The 22,707-nt window shown below is 41.3% G+C and overlaps 1 protein-coding gene across 1 annotated transcript in view; it reads left to right on the top strand.

The window, feature by feature from the left end:
* LOC124143193 (SCO-spondin-like) overlaps positions 1–22,707 on the top strand; it is an 89,354-nt gene that overhangs the window by 62,407 nt on the left and 4,240 nt on the right. The window contains exons 8-22 of the mRNA XM_048385779.1: positions 2,711–2,908; positions 5,332–5,601; positions 5,730–5,927; positions 7,132–7,383; positions 8,805–9,005; positions 10,349–10,609; positions 11,279–11,479; positions 12,437–12,610; positions 12,963–13,157; positions 13,518–13,784; positions 14,402–14,587; positions 15,446–15,634; positions 17,794–17,991; positions 19,040–19,166; positions 20,485–20,510. Of these exons, the coding sequence (XP_048241736.1) occupies positions 2,711–2,908; positions 5,332–5,601; positions 5,730–5,927; positions 7,132–7,383; positions 8,805–9,005; positions 10,349–10,609; positions 11,279–11,479; positions 12,437–12,610; positions 12,963–13,157; positions 13,518–13,784; positions 14,402–14,587; positions 15,446–15,634; positions 17,794–17,991; positions 19,040–19,166; positions 20,485–20,510 (2,943 nt within the window). The remainder of the gene's footprint in view (positions 1–2,710; positions 2,909–5,331; positions 5,602–5,729; positions 5,928–7,131; positions 7,384–8,804; positions 9,006–10,348; positions 10,610–11,278; positions 11,480–12,436; positions 12,611–12,962; positions 13,158–13,517; positions 13,785–14,401; positions 14,588–15,445; positions 15,635–17,793; positions 17,992–19,039; positions 19,167–20,484; positions 20,511–22,707) is intronic.

The following is a 22,707-nucleotide window of genomic DNA, read 5'->3' on the forward strand; positions in this document are numbered from 1 at the left end:
CGGCGGCGTAGACAAGTTAACTTACTATCACTCCACGAGACGAGTCTCTGGTGGCACAAAAATACCAAGACAGTATTTTGTTGTTTCATTTCTTGAGTTTTGTGTAGGTGGGGATCAAGGGACTTCCTGCTTGACAGGTAGATCGTAAAGCGCCAATACATTCAACTAGTCTACACACTGAACACCAGAACACTAGTTTCCCCACATGGGTACGTTTACATAGACGCCCCTCGGCTGACAGAACCCGGTGGTCAGGGCTCGAATGCCAGTTTCGCCTTTATGATTATCTTTGTTCTACCTGCACCATGATCGATACCTGCGTTGCCCTGACGCACAGTGAGACACTCCGTGATATCCTGAAGTACCAGATTCTATTTGGCGTGAAGGGCAAAATAGCTTACATGAATAACCGGCGATCGACTATAAGATAAATGTTCGCCGATATTTACAAGTCACATGTCGGAAGTGGAATGAACTGGAACTGGAATATTGTGGCTGTGTAAGTCGATATTCAATATATGAGAAATGCAGTATCGATCAACTCTTAACGAAGATCGACTGTATAGAACAGTGCTCGGTATGGACGTCCATATATCGGTTCTAAGATGTCTAAATTGACCTTCTTAATTCATAACCATACAGAATGTTATCCCTGTGGTACCATGTTTTGCAAAACACGTCTGTTCAAGTTAACGGCGACACTATGGAAACTAAAGATTCAGTATACAGCTACATGTATATGGTAGCAGATTTCGGTCTGCAGACCTTACCGTAGGGGAATGTATTCTTAAACGAGAGGAGTTCACTCCGAAATACAATCAGAACAACTTTAATGATGCCTTTGAAGAAGTTGACCAAACAAATTATAATATGAGTGGCCGTTTTAATTATGATACATCTTAACAAATGTTTTGATTATTTGTGGTGGGCAGGAACGAATGTGTTTGGTGAATAACAGCAGCAAACCCCTTTCCATGAGAAATCGCTGCTAAATGACTACATTGCACGATTCCGACTTCATCTTGAGCTTGTGTTGATGAGTGACGATATCAGGTGTTTGTCCGATGAGTTTATGATTGTTCAGTTTAAAATGAGTCACTACACGAGTGATGTAGACATTGTCCCGAGAAGCTGTTTTTTTTATCTCATAATTCATAATGGCAAGCGTTGAATAAACAATAACATCCCTAACGAACGACTGTTTCCCAGTTTTTCAGATCACCATGAAAAATGTCACGGAAGCGCCTGGAGGGACTCCCTTTTTCATCGTTCAAGTCGTTGCTGGAGTCACGGGAGACGGAGAGTGGTCCAAGGAAGGCACCCCACTCTCCCCTGCTCAAGGCAAACTGATGATGACCGCAAATGGCCTATATCGCCAGCTGTTCGTATTTGACCTCGTGGCATCTGACGGTGGAAGATATACCTACACTATACAGGGCCGGTCCACGTCAGCCTATCTCACAGTTGGAGGTAGGTGATGTAGCAGAGTCACCGACACATACAATAACTCTGTCAGATTATGACATAAAATAACCTATTGTTCTTTGGTTCATGTCATGCTATCATGTTTCCTATTCTGTGTTGTGTAGGGGGCGGTCACTTACGAATCTCCAATCGACATCAAGCACAGTCATAGTGTGAATGAACCTGAATAAGGGAAAATATATGCAGTTATATTATGTACAACTTTAGACTTTACCTCTTTTAAACTATATATATAGCATACACTTCCCTGTGTAAGGATGCCTGCCTGTATAGCTTCAGGTCCAGTGGACGGGAACTGGGGGGAGTGGACACAGTGGAGTAGTCCCTCCTGTCCTGCCACGTGTGGTCCTACAGCCAGAGGCCCCGTCTACAGATCCAGGACCTGTACTAACCCAGCTCCCAGCAGTGGTGGAGCTTCCTGTCCGGGTCCCAGCAGTCAAAGTGATGCTCAAGATTGTGGACCCACTACCTGTGGTATGTACACATCAGGCTTTTTCAGTTTGGATGCTCCTCCCACTTGATGTTGATGATAGGAAATAACCAAGATGCTGCTCCATGTGGCGTAAATCCACTCACTTATTCCAAAGCATGTATTGCTGCATTTAACATGGTTGTTTGTTCTGGAAGGCTCACATTGCCTAGGACCCTTCTGTGGCAAATCCGGGAACCGTCATGAAGTGTTTAAGAGTCATTAAGATAACTTTATATGTTTACATAGAGCATAGTTTGTACACATGCTTGAGTAAAAGACGAATATGCTTGTCTTAACGGGATCGGGTGGTTAGACTCGCTGATTTGGTTGATGCATGTCATCCATCCCAATTGCGTGGATCGATCCTCATGATGTCAAGCACTGGATTGTCTGGTTCATACTCAATTATTTACAGACCGCCGTAATATAAGTGGAATATTGCTGAGTACGGCGTTAAACAACAAACAAACATTACAAGGCATAGTTTGTTTCCATAACGTATGTTTTCTTTGTTGATCCAGAGACAGTTATCATAATGTGTATATATTTGCGCCATATCCACACCCTGAGGTGTGTTTAAAGCGCTACATTAATACTGGTCGATGGATCAGTGTGCACTCGATTTTCATTCTCAGCTCCCTGGGGGATATACAAGCCAAGCTTCCTGTGGGGCGCTAGAAGGTAAACAGTCACATTATCATTTCATCCTACTGGTTATGGATTACAAAAGAGACGATTTCATTATAATTATAGCCACTGCAGTTAACGGGAACTGGGGTCAGTGGACACAGTGGAGTGGTTCCACCTGTCCTGCCACGTGTGGTCCTACAGCCAGAGGCCCCGTCTCCAGATCCAGGACCTGTACTGACCCAGCCCCCAGCAATGGTGGAGCTTCCTGTCCGGGTCAAAGCAGTCAAAGTGAATCTCGAGAGTGTGGTCCAGCTACCTGTGGTACGAACAAAAGAACCATATCTTCATATCATTTTTTAATGTGAATTTTGCACGATTTCACCTGCCCTGGTCAGCCGCACAAATTAATGAAGTTGAATGCGGGACGGTAAATTGTGGTATGTACAACAAAAGTGTACGGTTTTTCCATTTGACGAGAGCTCAGTCACGTGACCGCGTAATTGACCTTCACAGAGTATGAACGTCACAATTTAACGTCATTCGTATTTCACGCGACCGTATTCTTGAAAAATGACCTTAACAATGACGGGCTACTTCCGCATTTCCAAGTCACGTACACATAGATAAGCCTTGTTTCTGATCATTTAGACCCTTTTATCTTGAACTCCGCGTTTTAGCATACACTGAGAAACATCAGAGAGTTTGACTGCATGCCCGTTGACGAACATCCCCGCTACAACCCATCTTTGTGAACAAAACGAAGAAATGCACTAAAACTGCCGTAGTAGTCTGTCGACTCGTTCCGTGTCTGGTCTGACAGTTACAGTCTTCAGCAATCTATGAATTTACCTTAGCATAAATTTGACGCATCTTTATTATCACGTTTCATTGAACGACCAATTGATCAATGATGACTAACACCACACTCCGGCGCAGTGGTGACTTAGCATAACACCACTGCCACAGGCTAATTTGCATATCACGTGACCGGACTTTTCTCTTGTCTGTAAACAAACGTGCTTTTTCAAAAATCAGAATAGAACAGACTAATGCAAGTATTTGGGACGCTTTACATATTGTTTTGCATACTGTATAAATATGCTACTACAACTGCGAGAGTGAGTTGATAACAATACTATATTTACACATCAAAGTGAACGTATCGCTAGCTCTCCGTATAACAGCACGTGGAGCCGTACAACCAATGTAAACATAGGATAACTACGCAAATGAAAATAGTTTTCACGATTTAGGATATTTTCTCAATGAAAGTTAACCATTCTTAAACATAGATTTGTGTAGATATGTAGACTTGTCAAAAATGAAACAGATGAAAAACATATGCAATTTCTTGAATGGACTGTATTAGATGTGACGAATTGTTACATGGCGCGGGCCCGTGGCAGAGGTAAGATGCTGGTCGCATGGAACTCTGGGAAGGAGAATGGACGAACACATGTAACCGCAACTTCGGAAATCATTCTCTCCCGTCACGTTAATCGTGGCCGCCATTTTGATGTTTTGTACTTGACGTTGGGGTAGTTCTTAACAGACCTTTCTTATCCAAATGTGGTAGTATTTGAATACATTTGTCGTAAGGAAACTACAACAGATGTTGCCCTTTGAAAGGAATAAAAAATGTCAAAAAAAACAAAACTACAACAGATGTTCCTGTAAAGAATGATGAGCATACATACGTCGCACGCTCCGACGTGCATACAGTTTGGCCCTCACTCTGTGAAGATTCATTCTCCAGTGAAGTCACTCAAAGTGAAGGCAGTTCTTAAATACTTTGGGAGATACATTTTGTAGTGAAGACGTAGCACACAATTTCATAAAAATATTGATGATATTTGTTTAGTATAGCATCAGACATACTGCCACTCAATCGACCAAGTACATGTTTATTTAAACACACGGAGTCGCCTTTCTAATTGTCGCTGACGGGACTACCAGTTGGTCAGGACATGATCACGTGGTTCTCAAACACCTGGTGTCACAACAGTCACGTGACAGAGAATCGTGAATGTCTGTGTCCGAATTGCGGAGACATTAATAGTGACATTTATCATTGATGATGCGACTGGCAAAGGCGTTGAAGGTCAGGTCAGAGAAAAGTTGTTACAGTTTGCATTCAAACGATATGGAGAAAAGCGCTTGCTGCATTTTAATGTGTGTATTATACATTCCTTGTGGGTTGTTGTTTTGTGACTTTCCAGTTCTGTGATTGTATCGAGACGATGACACAGTGAAAATAGACAAACAACGTTCCTACTTTCCATACATGACAATTGCTGTGGTTGGATCCTACCTTGGATCATGTATCCATCGCCCACATCATTCCGTGTATTTGTATTTACCTGATAATGATAAGGATTGATAAACGCAGGTACAAGACATTTCACATGCATTGAAAACACTGCATTGTGCTTTACAGCATGCAATTTACTATCTTGCTTATGTTAAATACGTATTGTATTATTGGTAATTCTGAATTGCAGAGGTACATAAGGTCTCGAAACCGTGCAGCCAGTTGTGTCGCGTTGATGTAAAAAAAAGTACACACAGGAAAAACTATCTGTGATGCGATACATTGACTATTTTAAAGAACCGTCGATTATATACGTATCAGCTCATGTCCAACAAAGACATGGAAGACGCCTCTAAGATATGTAGAGGGAAACAAATATTTGAAATAGGTTTGATGAATATGTTTTCTAATATACACAATCATGTTGTTACAGTGACGTCTATCTTTGCACGGCAACTGTTGAACGTGACTCGGTCCGTTGGTGGACAGGTGATATTCCAGGTGGACCTTACTCAGTCAGGTGTCACAGGTGTCTGGACAAAGGACGGTGTCACGATAACCGCAGACGCCAAGCATCAGCTTGTTCCCAGTGGCAATGCTCAGATTCTGTATATCTCTGGTCTACAAGTGTCCGACTCTGGGCAGTATTCCTTCACTGCTAATGGAGAGACGACCTCAGCCCAGTTGACGGTTCAAGGCTCAAGTATGTTTTTTTGTTTAGTATTATAGTATATGATTGCTCAAATCTTTGCTGATACAACTAGAATATTGATGTGTTAGTATTGTAATGCATTTTGGGTACTGAATGCTTACATTGATGTATGGCTTTAGACACACCAGTTAACGGGAACTGGGGTCAGTGGACACAGTGGAGTGGTTCCACCTGTCCTGCCACATGTGGTCCTACAGCCAGACGCCCCGTCTCCAGATTCAGGACCTGTACTAACCCAGCTCCCAGCAATGGTGGAGCTTCCTGTCCGGGTCAAAGCAGTCAAAGTGAAACTCAAGAGTGTGGACCCACTACCTGTGGTATGTATACAAAGACGTCGGACGTTTTGTTTATGTACGGCATTTTACTTAAAGTTTATTGGTAGCATAGTGGTTAAAGCTTTCGTTCGTTAGACCGAAGAACTTGCTTTGTAATGGCTTGAATATGGTTAATCCTTTTTTACTCAAACACTGGTATTCTCTCTCATATACATGGCATATGGCATCAACATTTTCCTACTTAACACAAATCCTGTTATCTCGAAATAATACTTCACTCGTTGTTTAAGCTTAAATGACGTCTCTTGATAATACCAATTTCTAAAACGTTTTCAATTGATTCACTAAAATGATCTCCTCCCCACTTTGTTATGATCGATGGATCATCTCTTATTTATTCGAGATCACTTTGTTTCTCTCGTTGAGTGAGTGAGTGAGTCAATGAGTGAGTGTGTGAGTCTGTGAGTGAGTGAGTGAGTCAATGAGTGAGTGAGTCAGTGAGTGAGTCTGTGAGTGAGTCAGTGAGTCAATGAGTGAGTGATTGTTGACAAGGCCTTTTGGTACTTACATATATTTTCCCTTAACATTAAGCTAGAACAGCAAATAGGGCAATGCATTTTCGCTATGGTAGGACATGACAGGACATGTACATTAGCTTCAGCATTGCTCGTGTCACCTCGTGGCCTTTATTTGGTTTGCTTTTATAGTTTTGCCTCAACTTTCGCTTTTGATGGCGTAGTTATTGAACCAAAGAGTAAGTCAGGACAAAGGTCATGCGTTGTATGATGTATTTATGACACTTGAAAGACAGTTACGTGATTGGAGGTTCTTTAATTTCAAAGTAGACACAATGTATTGGTAACAACTTCTTTATCATATCATATAGAGACGTTTGGGAGAAGATACTTATTCCGTTGTAAAGCAAGTCAGTAACAGTATAACAGTATATGAAAGAAGTTGTTCTGCATTAACTGTGTCCACGCGGCCCTCCGTCATGATCATGAGCACCCTGAATAACTTTTGTATGAACTTCAGGACATATTGAACTCTTTGGATAAACTTCTCCATACCGGTATTCTGCCAATCGACGTTGGCTAGTAATCTGCTGAGATCTAACATCGTCGATTACCTTGGATTACATCGATTAATTTAGATTTTAGCATGCTTAATATGCCATTGAATACTTAACAATTTTCTCCATACAAATGCGAGCACTCGTCCTGAACATTTTCTCTCACATATCAAGGCACTATTGAATCCGGGCTGAGGAATATATCTGTCCCAGTCGGTCAAGCCGTGGTCTTGCAGGTCATCGTGACCCAGCCAGGTCTCGCGGGGGCGTGGCAACGTGATGGTGTCAGAATCACTGGAGGTTCCAGATATCAGATCACTTCTCCTGGCAAGAACCATATTTTCTTGATCAGCAATGCTCAGGTGTCGGACTCCGGACGTTATACACTCACGGTCAATGGGGACGTGACATCCGCATGGTTAACAGGTACACACGTGCTTACAGTATCTAGATGTTACATGGGTGATCTTGTCAGATAACATGGTTTTCTCGCCGAAAGACCTACAAACCTTGAAACTGTTACGAGTCGAGCAGTCATGACTGAAAATTGCATTTTTGTCAGGTAACAGAAATATTGCAATGCTTATTTGTTTATGCATCGTATTCAATAAATATATGAATTAACATTAATAAGTATATCACATCTTTGTACTGAGGTATGATGACATCAATCTCATGTAACTGGCATGAAACGTATTCGAGCACTTTGATTAATCATTTTACCTGACTTGAGAATCTATATCATAGCGAGTTTACGCTATATCCTACTTACCAACTAACATGCTTGATGCACTGTAGTGTACGTTTCAAACATAACGACTTTTCACTTCGCTTAGTAGTTTAATCACTTTGATGACAGTGTAGAATTCACAACTTGTGGAGGGTAACCTTAAATCTGGAAATTCAATTATGTTGTTTTTCTGATAGTTTATGGGGTCAGTGTGGAGGCCCATTGGTTTAAGTGTTGGCATGTCACGCCGAAGGCCCGAGTTTGATTCCCCACATAGCTGAATCCCATTTCTGGTGTAACCTGCCGCGATGTTGCTGGAATGTTGTTAAAAGCGGCGTAAAACTATACTCACTTTAATAGTTGACCAAGTAAAACACATCCTGGCGTCATGGCGTTCATGTGGATGGAATGCAAGGCGAGATGGTGAAACACACTTTCAGAGAGGACTAACACCTGGATTTCTTAAAGATTGTCCTTACTGGTTGATCGCTGTTAAATATTTGATCAATATATGACTTTACGAAAACCCTCTCACAACATTCTATGCTCAAATATATGGTATCTGTTACAATAAAAAAGATTCGAGTCTCGCCAGCTCAATTCAGAAGTTATTATTATCTCTAACAATATGTGTTACGTCTTAATGTTATAGAATGTGAGTATCATTTTATACTTGTTTGTAAACACAATCTTCAATTATGAACAAATATATTCCATAGTTTACATGTTGTCCAAATATCAATTTGTTTTGCGCACTCATGTTCACCGCACATGCTGCATTTTCACATTGAACTGAACACGGGTTGCGTCATGCATTGCCCATGCGTGTAAGGGGAATCAACTTCTGAACAGTAGTGTACATACACCATGCATTGCCGGTTGGAAGAAACATGCATACTTTGTAATTATATGTAACTATGGGTCAATGGCCTCTCATTATGCCAAGAATAAACATTGGTACATATTTCGCAATTATGGCTGTGAGGTGTAAAATGGGTTTTAGTTCATGCGACCCTTAATATAAACGAGTATACGTGTGTGTTTCGGAGACATTGCTGACACCATATAATGCGAATGATTAATACACTTCAGTGTGTAAGGATTAGTTCCGAAATAGTTTCAGGTGCAACAAACGGAAACTGGGGTGCGTGGACACAGTGGAGTAGTCCCCCCTGTCCTGCCACGTGTGGTCCTACAGCCAGACACAACGTCACCAGAACCAGGTCCTGTGATAACCCAGCTCCCAGCAATGGTGGAGCTCCCTGCTCTGGTCAGCCTGGACAAATTAATGAAGTTGAGTGTGGGCCGGTAAATTGTGGTAAGTACAACAAAAGTGACATATCTCTCCTATGTTTACCTTCGTTCCAATACGTTTGATATTTAACGCAAGACGTCACAATCAGTTTAACTTCAGTCACCTGATGACTCAAATGCTGGAGTACGTTGTCAGCTTAACGTTCTGTTTTAAACTTTAGGGGGCACGGGTGGCCCAGTACGGCAAAGGCGCCACAATTCGCTGTGCAGAGTTGCGTCCCTTGGACACACCAGAAACATATGATTGTGGGTTCGAATCCCGGTTCGCCCCGATTATGTTTCTAGGTTTATCAGCACCATACCCTGCTTGTGGGTTTCACCGAAGTGGTAAATGTCTGAGACCTGCATCACTTCGGGCCTTCCTCCCACATTAACCTGACACCCCGTGATATAACTGGAATACTGTTAAAAGCGGCGTTAAACACAACTCACTCACTCACTCACTTTTAAATTTACTTTAATAACCGTTGATATGATTGCTCCCCGAAACAGATGTTGTGAGATGTTGAATGACAAATGACAAATAGATTTCCGTCCTGTAATACGTAAATAGAAGACTGAATATCAAAACTCGAACACTCTATGAACTTACTGGAATAGTGCGGCGCTAAACAACTATTGCCAACTGCTGTGTGCGAATAATATGATCATCTGTTATATGTAGTAAATAAAAACAGTACGGTGGACGTGTCTGGTTTATACCCTTAGACCCCGTTATTCTGGACTGTTCCCAGTAAAATCGTCCGTATTAACAAATTATGTGTGCATGGTGTTGTCCATTTAACTGGAACATTGGTCCAGTGGATAGAACGTCTGACAATGGAGTGGAATGTCTATGATTCGATCCCCAGCCAGGAATTACCAAAAGACGTAAAAAGATGGTACTTGTTGTTACCTTGCCTGGCGCTTGGCATGGGGATAAAACAAGGCCTGATCGGCTCGGGGTTAATGTACTGTGTCTGAGTGGGATATTCATGTTTAACTGCTGCAGGATATATCAGAGGGCTGGCACGATTAAACCATTGTAAATAGCCCGGACTAGTGCAAGCAGATACTCCTACCGATACACACGCCAAACGTGAATGCACGTCGCTATATATGGCCAACAATCATGGACCCGACATCAGTAAAATCCACATGATAATGGTTAATAACAGCATATCGAGCTGTTTGTAGCTAATGATATTTGTCATTTCGTAGTTAATGCAATAAAAAGAAGCACCTTGGTTGATAACAAAATATTGTGAAACTACAGAGAATATTGTTTCACGGTGTTTTATACGCACCCGTGTATCCTAGCAATATGATATTTTGACATTTCTAACTTACTCGTGTTTTTCCCTGAAGGGTCCTCTATATTCACTTCTAAACTGGAGAACGCCACGAGAAGAGAAGGTCTTCAGATGCTCTTCCAGGTCGCGTTGACACAGACAGGTCTAACAGGGGTGTGGCAGAAAGACGATGGCGCAATTACTGACCCCCGAATTCAGACATCAAACGTTGGTAACAGCTACCTGTACATACAAAGCGTCCAGGTGTCTGACAGCGGCAAATACTCCTTCAAAGTCCGCGGGGAGACGACAACAGCTTGGCTCACTGTTACAACAGGTAAACAACACACGATTCAAGTCTCTTTTATTTACCTTGAAGGACTTTAAGTTAAACTAAACACACAACACTTTAATTGGTCAAGTGAAAAGTATACATTTGTCAGTACATATTCCTACAGACGGGACTCAACCAAAAAAGTACGAGAATCTGTACTTTACCAAGAAAGTGTTATCCCAAATGAAATGTAACATTTGTTACATTTGACTACTTTCTAAATGGCATTGTGTTTTCATAGATGTTTTTTTAGAAAGAAGAAAGTACTCTGAGTAGTAACGTGTAATTTTGACGATCGCCAGGATAACTAGAACACACTGACACGTGCGTTTTGGAGATATGAGTGAAACGCAATATTGTTAGTGGTCAATACACTTCAGTGAATGAACTTCTAGGCAGTAATGTGCATACATCATGCATTGCCGGTTGGAAGAAACATGCATACTTTGTAATGATGTGTAACTATGGGTCAGTGGCCTCTCATTATGCCAAGAATAAACAATGGGACATATTTCGCAATTATGGCTGTGAGGTGTAAAATTGGTTTTAGTTCATGCGACCCTTAATATAAACGAGTATACGTGTGTGTTTCGGAGACATTGCTGACACCATATAAATAATAAATGCGAATGATTTATACACTGTAGTGTGTAAGGGTTAGTTCCGAAATAGTTTCAGGTGCAACAAACGGAAACTGGGGTGCGTGGACACAGTGGAGTAGTCCCCCCTGTCCTGCCATGTGTGGTCCTACAGCCAGACACAACGTCACCAGAACCAGGTCCTGTGATAACCCAGCTCCCAGCAATGGTGGAACTCCCTGCTCTGGTCAGCCTGGACAAAGTAATGAAGTTGAGTGTGGGCCGTCGACTTGTGGTAAGTACAACAATAACGTACTGACACCCACTGTTTGAGACAAACCCTGCACGTATCTGTCAGAAGTGAACTTGTTTCATCACCCAGGGGGTGGCAACAGTTACCGTGTGTCGGGCAAGTACCGACATATTATCTAAACTACCAAATGGGATATGGTACACGTTTTAAGGTTTTTACAGTACAACTGACATATTATCTTAACTACCAGATGGGACATGGTATACTGCCTAAGGCAGTTCTAGTGGTGTGTGGAAGAGATAGATATTATCTCTGAGTTCCATCAGAGCGACAGGGTGGTATACCAGGTACCAACTATTGGTCTTCAGGAAGAAAAGGAATGGTCTTTATCATCCAAACCTGGCTCCCACAGGAGCTATCCTTGGGTGAGATCAAGCAATATTTACATTGTAGATATCGCTTCAATGAAATTGCATCACGATGCTTTTCAGACCATTGTAATGTCATTGGTAACCATCACATCACAATCAAATGAAATCACTATTGGCTCTGCTACTGAAGCTGTTAGCAGTACATTTGACACTGCTTATTCCTGTCTTCAAACTGAAAAAGTAGAAAGAATGTTGTTGGATGATAAATAGAATATCACCCTTGTGTCATTTGAAATCAAATGTATCAACACTCGTCGATAAAAGTTTAAAACCCCGAGGCTTACCGAGGAGTATTAAACTTTTATCGACACGTGTAGATCGATATATTTCATATCAATAGACACTTAGGTGAGATTCTCCATTGAACATACAAATGTAATGAGGTGGTGAACATGTAGAGTTCATGGTCTACCAGACCGAATACAGGCAGATGTCTGCCTTACAAAGCACATTAATCATGGATTCCATAAAGGGAGGTAAACCTCATAAACTGCTTCTGTAGGCATCATCTTGATCAGCAACAGAGTACAATGACGTATTTGGACCTCGAATTTTCGGTTTCTCACAGTTGATGGCGGAGTGTCCGAGTGGAGCAGCTGGAGCAATCCCTCCTGCCCCGCTACCTGTGGCCGTGCAGTCTTCCATACTCAGATACGCAGCAGAACATGCAACAGCGGCAGCACCTGTACACAGTCATTAGAGGAGACCAGGACAGTTATTTGTATGGACAGTTTTTGTCCAGGTAAGTGACCATTGTAAATTCCTTTTGAATATACATAATCATGTCATTCCGACATTCGCATTGTCATGCTTTGAATTATATTTTTTAACTTCTACTAAAGAGAAAGACGAGAAAATAGTTATTTTTTAGAAATTTGATGACAATTCATGCAGACAAATTTCGTAACGAAAGTGAAGCATCATTCGACTCCTAGTAGTAGTCTGAACACTGTTGTGTAAACTCGTGCAAGGCTGTTCTGAGAATCTATGTGATAAAAGTGTCAAGACATGAAGGAGGCACATATAATATGCAGTATATCCCGCGGGAAATAATTAAAGGAGTTTTAACTGTTGACAACTTCTTTGATGCCTAGTTGATGGCGGGTTTACTCAGTGGAGCATGTGGACCACAACAACTCCCTGCACGGAGACATGTGGACCTGACGTCATGAAGACACTCATCCGCACCCGGACATGCACCAACCCAGCCCCGTCGTTCGGGGGCAGTGACTGTGTGGGCGACACCCAGCAGACATCGCAGGAGAATTGTAACCTGCCAGTGTGCGGTGGTGAGTGACAACGGCTCTGTAAAAGATTTGTAAATACGAGACTCGTAGTAAAACTATAATATTTCGACACTGAATTATTCTAGATCCCTTAAAGAAAGGTTGAATCTTCAACAGGTGTGATAGATGTACGAATATTCATTTGGTTTTGAATTGTTGTTGTACAATAAACTACGGTTATAACGAAATCGAAGGGACCACTAATTTTAGTTCGTAATAACCGTAGTTCGTTATAAGCATATATACAGCAATAATACAACAAATGGTCGGGACTAAAAGATATGTCCGTTATATTTGTCAGTTCGTAATAAGCGTGTTCATTATAAAAAGAGTTTACTTTACCTGTAAATCTGTCTACTTCAGCCATTCAGTCCCAGCTGCAGAGTCAATCTGCGGTCCCTGGTGGGGCGGTTGTCTTTGAAGCAGCCTTGAGCCAAGACAACGCTGTCGGCTACTGGCAAAAGAATGGCAACACACTTACTAATTCATCTAAAACGCGTATCGAATCAATTGGGCGGACCCAGAGGTTGACAATCTCCAATGTACAGGCGTCTGACGTTGGCAACTACTCCTTCGTCGTCAACGGCGAGACGACGACTGCTGCTCTCACTCTTCGATCCACAACCCCTGGTATTGACTACTGATAACCTACCTTCCTTTTATAATAAAACCTCCGCTTTTAAGATCCCGTGATACGAGTCCTGGTCCTAGGTTAAACTCAAGAAGTACCTTCCTGCGATGTATGACACCATTGTAGTTTGTACTTGCTTCCTCAGTCATCGTACACTCCGTGAATTATACAGCTACTTTGCTTCACTGATACAAGCGGCTACAACACGTGAATATCCAGGAAGGAATAGGTCTTCGGCAACCCATGCTTGCCATAAAAAGCGAGTCGTAAGCTTGTCGTAAGAGGGATCGGGTGGTCAGACTCGCTGACTTGGTTAATGCATGTCATCGTATCCCCATTGCGTGGATCGATGCTAGTGATGTCAATCACTGGATTATCTGGTCCAGACTCGATTTTTTACAGACCGCCGTCATGTAGCTGGAATATTGCTGAGTACGGCGTTAAGCAACAAACAAACAAACAAACAAACATCTGATATCGAACCATGGTATTAATAAACGATCAGAACATCAATGGGTCTGTATAATGTTTGCTCTTACAGTGATAGTTATTTGTGTAACAGTAGCTCTTATCGGTTACATTGATAAGAACATGTGCTTGATGCACACTGTTACAGTCGATGGCGGCTTCAGTGAATGGGGCATGTGGACCAGTGGTCAGTGTTCAGTGACGTGCGGAGACGGGATGACGACGGACACAAGAAGACGCACGTGCACCAGTCCTTTGCCTCAGAACGGAGGTCAACCGTGTTCAGGGCCAACGTCAGAGACTAGAACAACTCCATGCACCATGACATGTACAGGTATGCTACACTACCACAACACAGTGCACAGTGACATGTACAGGTAGGCTAAACTACCACAACACAGTGCACAGTGACATGTACAGGTAGGCTAAACTACCACAACACAGTGCACCGTGACATGTACAGGTAGGTTAAACTACCACAACACAGTGCACCGTGACATGTACAGGTAGGCTACACTACCACAACACAGTACACCGTGACATGTACAAGTAGGCTAAACTACCACAACACAGTGCACCGTGACATTTTCAGGTATGCTACACTATCACAACACAGTGCACCGTGACATGTACAGGTAGGCTACACTACCACAACACAGTGCACCGTGACATGTACAAGTAGGCTAAAATATCTCAACCTAGTGCATCGTGACATATAAACGTTAAAATAATGACACGCACACGCAGACGCACACGCACACGCACAGGCACGTACGTACACACGCACACGCACGTACGTACACGCACGGACGCACATACACACGCTCACGCACGTACGTACACACAAACACAGACACACACACCTGCTTTTCAATGTTAATGCGTGTGTAACTCGCCACTACTGAATTGTCTGGCCCAACGAAGACTCAATGTTTCGACGACTGCTTGGAAACAATACAGTCTGTATTGTTTCCAAGCAGTCGTGGTATAGCAGGAGTATGGTGGATACGATGTCAGGCAACTTTGTCCAAAACATGTAAGCGGCGATTGGTACCGGTAGAACAGAACATGTTTGCTCTTTACGCGAACACCTGGTGCCATCATTGACTTTCAGTGATCGATTCATATAATTGTCATCACAGTTGGACCATTTGAGCCTATAACGGAGGTAACCGATTATTCTGTATTTCAGTGAATGGGGGTTACACTCTCTGGAGCGACTGGGTCAGGGGCTCTTGCTCAGGTTCTTGTGATGGCGGAACACAGACAGACACAAGAACTCGCTCATGCACTAATCCCCGACCACAGAACGGCGGCCTACAGTGTTCAGGGCCGTCTTCCGAGACCCGGACAATATCATGTATAATGCCCGGATGTGAAGGTACGTGAATAGAACCTGACAGTAGTAGATATAGGTAAGCAAATAGGCGGGTACAGTGACATGTATAGGTGTGCAAATAGGCGGGTACAGTGACATGTATATGTGTGCAAATAGGCGGGTACAGTGACATGTATATGTGTGCAAATAGATGGGTACAGTAACATGTATATGTGTGCAAATAGACGGGTACATTGATATGTATATGTGTGTAAATAGACGGATACAGTGAAATGTATATGTGTGCAAATAGACGGGTACAATGAGATGTATATGTGTGCAAAAAGACGGGTACATTGATATGTATATTTGTGCAAATAGACGGGTACATCGATATGTATATGTGTGTAAATAGACGGATACAGTGACATGTATATGTGCGGAAATAGGCGGGTACAGTGACATGTATATGTGTGCAAATAGACGGGTACATCGATATGTATATGTGTGCAAATAGACGGGTACAGTGCCATGTATATGTGTGCAAATAGACGGGTACAGTGAAATGTATATGTGTGCAAATAGACGGGTACAGTGACATGTATATGTGTGCAAATAAACGGGTACATCGATATGTATATGTGTGCAAATAGACGGGTACAGTGACATGTATATGTGTGCAAATAGACGGGTACAGCGACATGTATATGTGTGCAAATAGACCGGTACAGTGACATGTATATGTGTGCAAATAGTCGGGAACAGTGCCATGTATATGTGTGCAAATAGACTGGTACAGTGACATGTATATGTGTGCAAATAGACGGGTACAATGAGATGTATATGTGTGCAAAAAGACGGGTACATTGATATGTATATTTGTGCAAATAGACGGGTACATCGATATGTATATGTGTGTAAATAGACGGATACAGTGACATTTATATGTGCGGAAATAGGCGGGTACAGTGACATGTATATTTGTGAACATTGACGTGTACATTGCCATGTATATGTGTGCAAATAGACAGGTACAGTGAAATGTATATGTGTGCAAATAGACGGGTACAGTGATATGTATATGTGTGCAAATAGTCGGGAACAGTGCCATGTATATGTGTGCAAATAGACGGGTACAGTGACATGTATATGTGTGCAAATAGACTGGTACAGTGACATGTATATGTGTGCAAATAGACGGGTACATCGATATGTATATGTGTGCAAATAGACGGGTACAGTGACATGTATATGTGTGCAAATAGACGGGTACAGCGACATGTATATGTGTGCAAATAGACCGGTACAGTGACATGTATATGTGTGCAAATAGTCGGGAACAGTGCCATGTATATGTGTGCAAATAGACTGGTACAGTGACATGTATATGTGTGCAAAAACACGGGTACAGTGACATGTATATGTGTGCAAATAGACGGGTACAGTTACATGTATATGTGGGCAAATAGACGGGTATAGTGACATGTATATGTGTGCAAATAGTCGGGAACAGTGCCATGTATATGTGTGCAAATGCACGAGTACATTGACATGTATATGTGGGCAAATAGACGGGTATAGTGACATGTATATGTGTGCAAATAGTCGGGAACAGTGCCATGTATATGTGTGCAAATAGACGGGTACAGTGACATGTATATGTGTGCAAATACACGAGTACAGTGACATGTGTAGTTGCGCTAATAGGCGGGTACAGTGACATGAATACATGAAGTAGCGCAAATAGACGAGTACAGTGACATGCAAGTGCAAGTAAATAGGTATAGTTGCCTGTAATTGAAGGCATATAGACAAGTACATTGGCGTATACAGGTAGATAAATAGACACGCAGTTAATTGTAAAAAAATAATTTTGTTTTAACAGTTAAACTGCTATTTAAAATTGAGAACCTTGCTTTATCCAAATCAATACATCTCCTAAAGGATCACAAGAAGAAACTGACAGTGACATCTTACATTTAGGTATTCCTCAGTTTAGGGGGAAATACAAAATTATATATTCCTCTATATTCACACTTGTGGGAAAATGAAACTAAGGATTTAATTATTTCAAAAATGTATTCCATTTGGGAATTGAACCCGGGTCTTCGGCGTGACGAGTGAACATTTTAACCACTAGGCTACCCAACCGCCCCTGCTCTAATACATGTAGTTTTCATCTAGGAAATGTTCGTTTCAAAGATGCTTACCACTAATTTCAGTTGATGGTGGTGAGACTGAGTGGGGGTCCTGGGTCAACAGATCCTGCTCGGTAACCTGCGGTAAGGGGGCAACTAGGACTACGGACAGACACCGGAACTGCACCAATCCGGAACCGAAGAATCGAGGTCGCGCCTGTGTACTCCACCTGTATGAATCTAAAGTGGTGAACTGTGGACTAGGTGATTGTCCGTCAACGGGTGAGGGGCTGTTTTATATATTTCTTGGTCTAATGTCATTCGCAGATTTAGTCCCCTTATCCAAGCAAGGACCCTTTGGTCGTGGGTTCACAGCCTTGCCATATTTGTTATCCTTACCCCTGTCCTTTGGTTCACCCCAAATATTTCTACTGCTAACTTGTCGGTAAATATGGTGTTGTTTGTTAAGGTTCACAGAATATAATATAAATATTGCCAACTGTGACCCCAACTTTTCTGTACAAAAGCCTGGCATGTTGTTTTGACGCGTGACATATTGTTGTTTTGACAAGTGATATATTCTTGTTTTTAAAAGTGGCATATTGTTGTTTTGACGCGTGACATATTGTTGTTTTGACAAGTGATATATTCTTGTTTTTACAAGTGGCATATTGTTGTTTTGACGAGTGACATATTGTTGTTTTGACAAGAGGTATATACTTGTTTTTACAAGTGGCATATTGTTGTTTTGACGGTGACATATTGCTGTTTTGACAAGTGATATATTCTTGTTTTTACAAGTGGCATATTGTTGTTTTGACGAGTGACATATTGTTGTTTTGACAAGTGGTATATTCTTGTTTTTACAAGTGGCATATTGTTGTTTTCACAAGTGATATATTGTTGTTTTGACAATGGCATATTCTTGTTTTGGCTAGTGACATATTCTTGTTCTAACAAGTGGAATATTGTTGTTTTGACAAGAGGGAAAATTCTTGTTTTTAAAAGTGGCATATTGTTGTCTTGACTAGTGGCATATTGTTGTTTTGACGAGTGACATATTGTTGTTTTGACAAGTGATATATTCTTGTTTTTAAAAGTGGCATATTGTTGTTTTGACAAGTGACATATTGCTGTTTTGACAAGTGATATATTCTTGTTTTTACAAGTGGCATATTGTCGTTTTGACGAGTGACATATTGTTGTTTTGACAAGTGGTATATTTTTGTTTTTACAAGTGATATAATGTTGTTTTGACATGTTGCATGTTGTTGTTTTGGCAATTGGCATACATACTGTTGTTCTGACAATTGACACATTCTGTGTTCAGGAAAAAGCTCTTCTTTCACACTGGAGAGAGACGGTTTGTACATTGGTCTGATCGCCGCTATTATCGCCATCGGCGTCTGCCTCATCATCATCATTGTCGCCTGTTGCTTGTGGAACTGCAGAAAAGAGTGAGTAGACCTTTCACCCGATAACCTCTTTCAGCTGTGTCAAATATTTGTCGCGTGTGTTAGCTGTGTTCATATGTATATTCATGTGGAGTTTTCTCATGCAAACTTGAGCAGATCAGGGTCTGGTTGGGTTGGGGTGGGTTGGATTTATCTGGATTTGGTAGGGTCGAGGGTAGTGGGGTAGAGAGGTTTGTGTAAGGCTTGTGTAAGGCTTGGAGTTATATTTAACTCATTGGATCTGAACGACATTTCCATTTCCTATAAACTGTATGTCCCGATTGGAAAAATATTTACTTGTCTGTGGATTTGAAACAAATATTTCAGGAGGAACATACATATAAACTTGATATGGAATAAGAACGAGCTTGGTATCCCATATATAGTATCAACAGTGATTTTAACCAATTATCAGAAAAAATACATAATGCTTATGTGTCCATAAGATAAGAGTACATTGCGTAAAGATTCTTTCACTGCATAATCGCCTGTTGTGCTGTATAAAATCGATGCAACAACACGTTGAACGTTGAAATGACAAGTTATTTGATTTGCTGTCGCGAATATACAACTTGGCTGCTTCATCTGAACTACCTAAAACCACACAATATATTCGTCTATATTGAATTTGTATACATGGATTTAAAAGGCCAGATTAATTCTCTTTTTTAGGCTATGTTTCTTTCAAATTCTTTGAGAAGCATATAGAAGTTGGAGTACTAATTAAGGATAGGATAGGACATATGGATGAACAACTTCTTTATTACAATTTGAAGCGACGTTTCGGTGTAGGCTCTAACACCTTTGTCAAGCAAGTGATCACCGAAACGTCGCTCCTAATTGTAATAAGGACGTTGTTCATCCATATATCTAATCCTTAGTTATGTTTCGTCCAGTATATTGCAATTCTAAGAGAAACTGTTTTTACACATATCTACACCTAGAACAACTGATGTGTTTAGCATGCAAATGCATCATATATACACTTTTGTTGCAATGAATAAACTTATATAATAATTTTATAACGTTAAAGAAACTTTGGAATTTTCTTACGAAGTTCACCTATTAGTCAATCAAACCAATGCAAGTGTTATGACACATGTTTTCCATTATCGTTCGATATTCTACCAGTGTACGTTACACCGCTTAAGTGTCAATATTCTTTACGCCATTTTGTAAGTTTTCAACCCTCCGTGGAGTGTCGGATAGAGACCAGCGCTTCATGCACAGCACCACTAAACCCCGACCCCAGTCCGCACTCGTCACCTTCACACAAATAATCTACCCTAATATCTCTGTTTCCTTCCCTTTTCTGTTTCAGACCGTTACCCAAGAAAAATGACCACTGTATGTCTGTTTCATGATTAAGTAACTATGTACTCGGCTTATGTAACCTGATATATCAACATGCATTTGCGTTTAATTGCACAACAAACTTTATCTGATTTCAGAACCACCACATCAAAAGTGAAAACAAAAGCTAAACATGAGCTTCTGAAAATATATCAATTGGACAAAGACGGGTTTTAGTTCAATGATTAGACCAGAGAAGGTATTCGTAGCTCGGCTACATAGGGCTCGCATATATCTACCAAACACCTACAGGCGACTTCCGTTAGGTCAATACACAATGACGTTTATCAAATACTCTGTACATAACGCTGAGATTAAGCAAACGAAATGGACAAAGGGTGGGGAATGTAATGACCTTTCTGGTGACATTTATCTTGACTTTCTTGTGACAAACTGTTCCCCATTGCTTATAAATTGGCATCCTCCCTTTCGCAAGTAGGAATTGGGAACATGGTATTTTTGTTGTACGTCGTTAACATGATCGGATTGCTAGATTGGTCAGGCTATCCGTGATAACGCCTACTCAGGTGGGAACAGGTGCTGACAATGTGTGACTTGTTTCCGTGTGTATCCCGCTCCATGTTATCACGTGCTTCCAGACAATGTCTTTCCTATTTCGGGAACCCACAGCACACTTTCGTCAGGTTAAACAATTCATTTCTTAGCTATGTCATGAGGCTTAATTGTTCATTGCATTTTCGGAACATTATTTATAAATCCCTAACAGGTTGATAAATTTGTTATCGGGCATGGAACCTATGAAATTGGAATTTATCTCAGAGTTTTGGTTTGCTCTGGCGATGCTATACTTGTTAAAAAGTTTCTTTGGGCTAGTTGTTTGATATAACGGAATTCGCCTGGAGAACAGCTGTTACATTACTACTACACGAAACTGTTACACGATGCAATGTATATTGTCGTAATGGTATTACTAATCTAATTATCAATAGTGGTAACCGTTAATAGTTGACGCTGACAGCCTGACATAGTGTCCCCTCCCCGTTATTTAAAGAAGCATTGCATCGCGTCGGTCCAACACAGTTTCCTGAAGAAACTGCGATATCGCACAGTGCCCTTTCCACATTATTAGGTAAAGAATTATTGTTGTATGTTGGTATAATACAATTCACTGCTCAACCTCTCCCAGAGATACACTCCAGTTCATACATTCTGATGAGGCTGCATACGTACATTCGTGCTGCGTTCAGTTCTCAAATGTAATAACAAAGAATATATTTGTCACAAAAGCTTCAACTCTCAAGATTATGTGTTACAACTGTTACTCCTAAGTTAAACAGCCTTTATCTTTCATTGTTAACACCATTCACACAACATAACAAACAGATGATATTATTAGTGAGTGAGTTTGATTTAACGCCGCTTTTAACACTATTCCAGTTATATCACGGCGTGTCACTACTTCGGTGAAACCCACGAGCACGGGTATGGTGCTGACAAACCTAGAAACATATTCGGGGCGAACCGGGATTCGAACCCACAATCATAGGATTATGGCGCGCCCAAGGGACGCAACTCTGCATAGCGAATCGCGGCGCCTTAAACGATTGGGCCACCCGTGCCCCCGATGATATTATTATGCTTTATGACAAAGTGTAACAGAATCATCCGTGTTGGTAAATATAGCAATTAGATGTATACCGCATTTATCGCTTTCGTTTAAAAGATAGACTAATGTGTCGAAATATATATGTAAACATCTTAAACAGTCATATTTGCTTGAGCATTCATCTTCTTTTCTAGTTGTAGAGTGGACGAGTTCACTCCTTTTGATTTCAACACAATATCACCGATTCATAAACCACGCCCATCACAATGATATAGCATTCGACCAATTAGAAACACGCACATGTGTACAAGGGGTTTCAATCCCAGTTATGACATACATGGACGGGTAGTTAATGTCGCATACTAACTGCCAATATCACCTATGCCATCTAACAAGCCAATCGTCTCATGCATGCAAATGTGTTCTTGGTGATGGTCAGAGATAAGGTGTATATTTGTGTTGGTCAGCGTTTAGGGGTATATTGGTGTTGGCCCGCGATTAGGGGTATACAGGTGTTGGACAGCGATGAGGGGTATAGGTGTATTTGTCAGTGATATAAGGGGCATAATGATGTTGGGCAATAATTAGTTGTGTATTGCTGTTGACCTGGGATTAGGGGTGTAT

This window comes from Haliotis rufescens, unplaced genomic scaffold (genome assembly GCF_023055435.1).
Source record: "Haliotis rufescens isolate VD_foot unplaced genomic scaffold, xgHalRufe1.0.p SCAF_6, whole genome shotgun sequence".
Classification (NCBI taxonomy): Eukaryota; Metazoa; Mollusca; class Gastropoda; order Lepetellida; family Haliotidae; genus Haliotis; species Haliotis rufescens.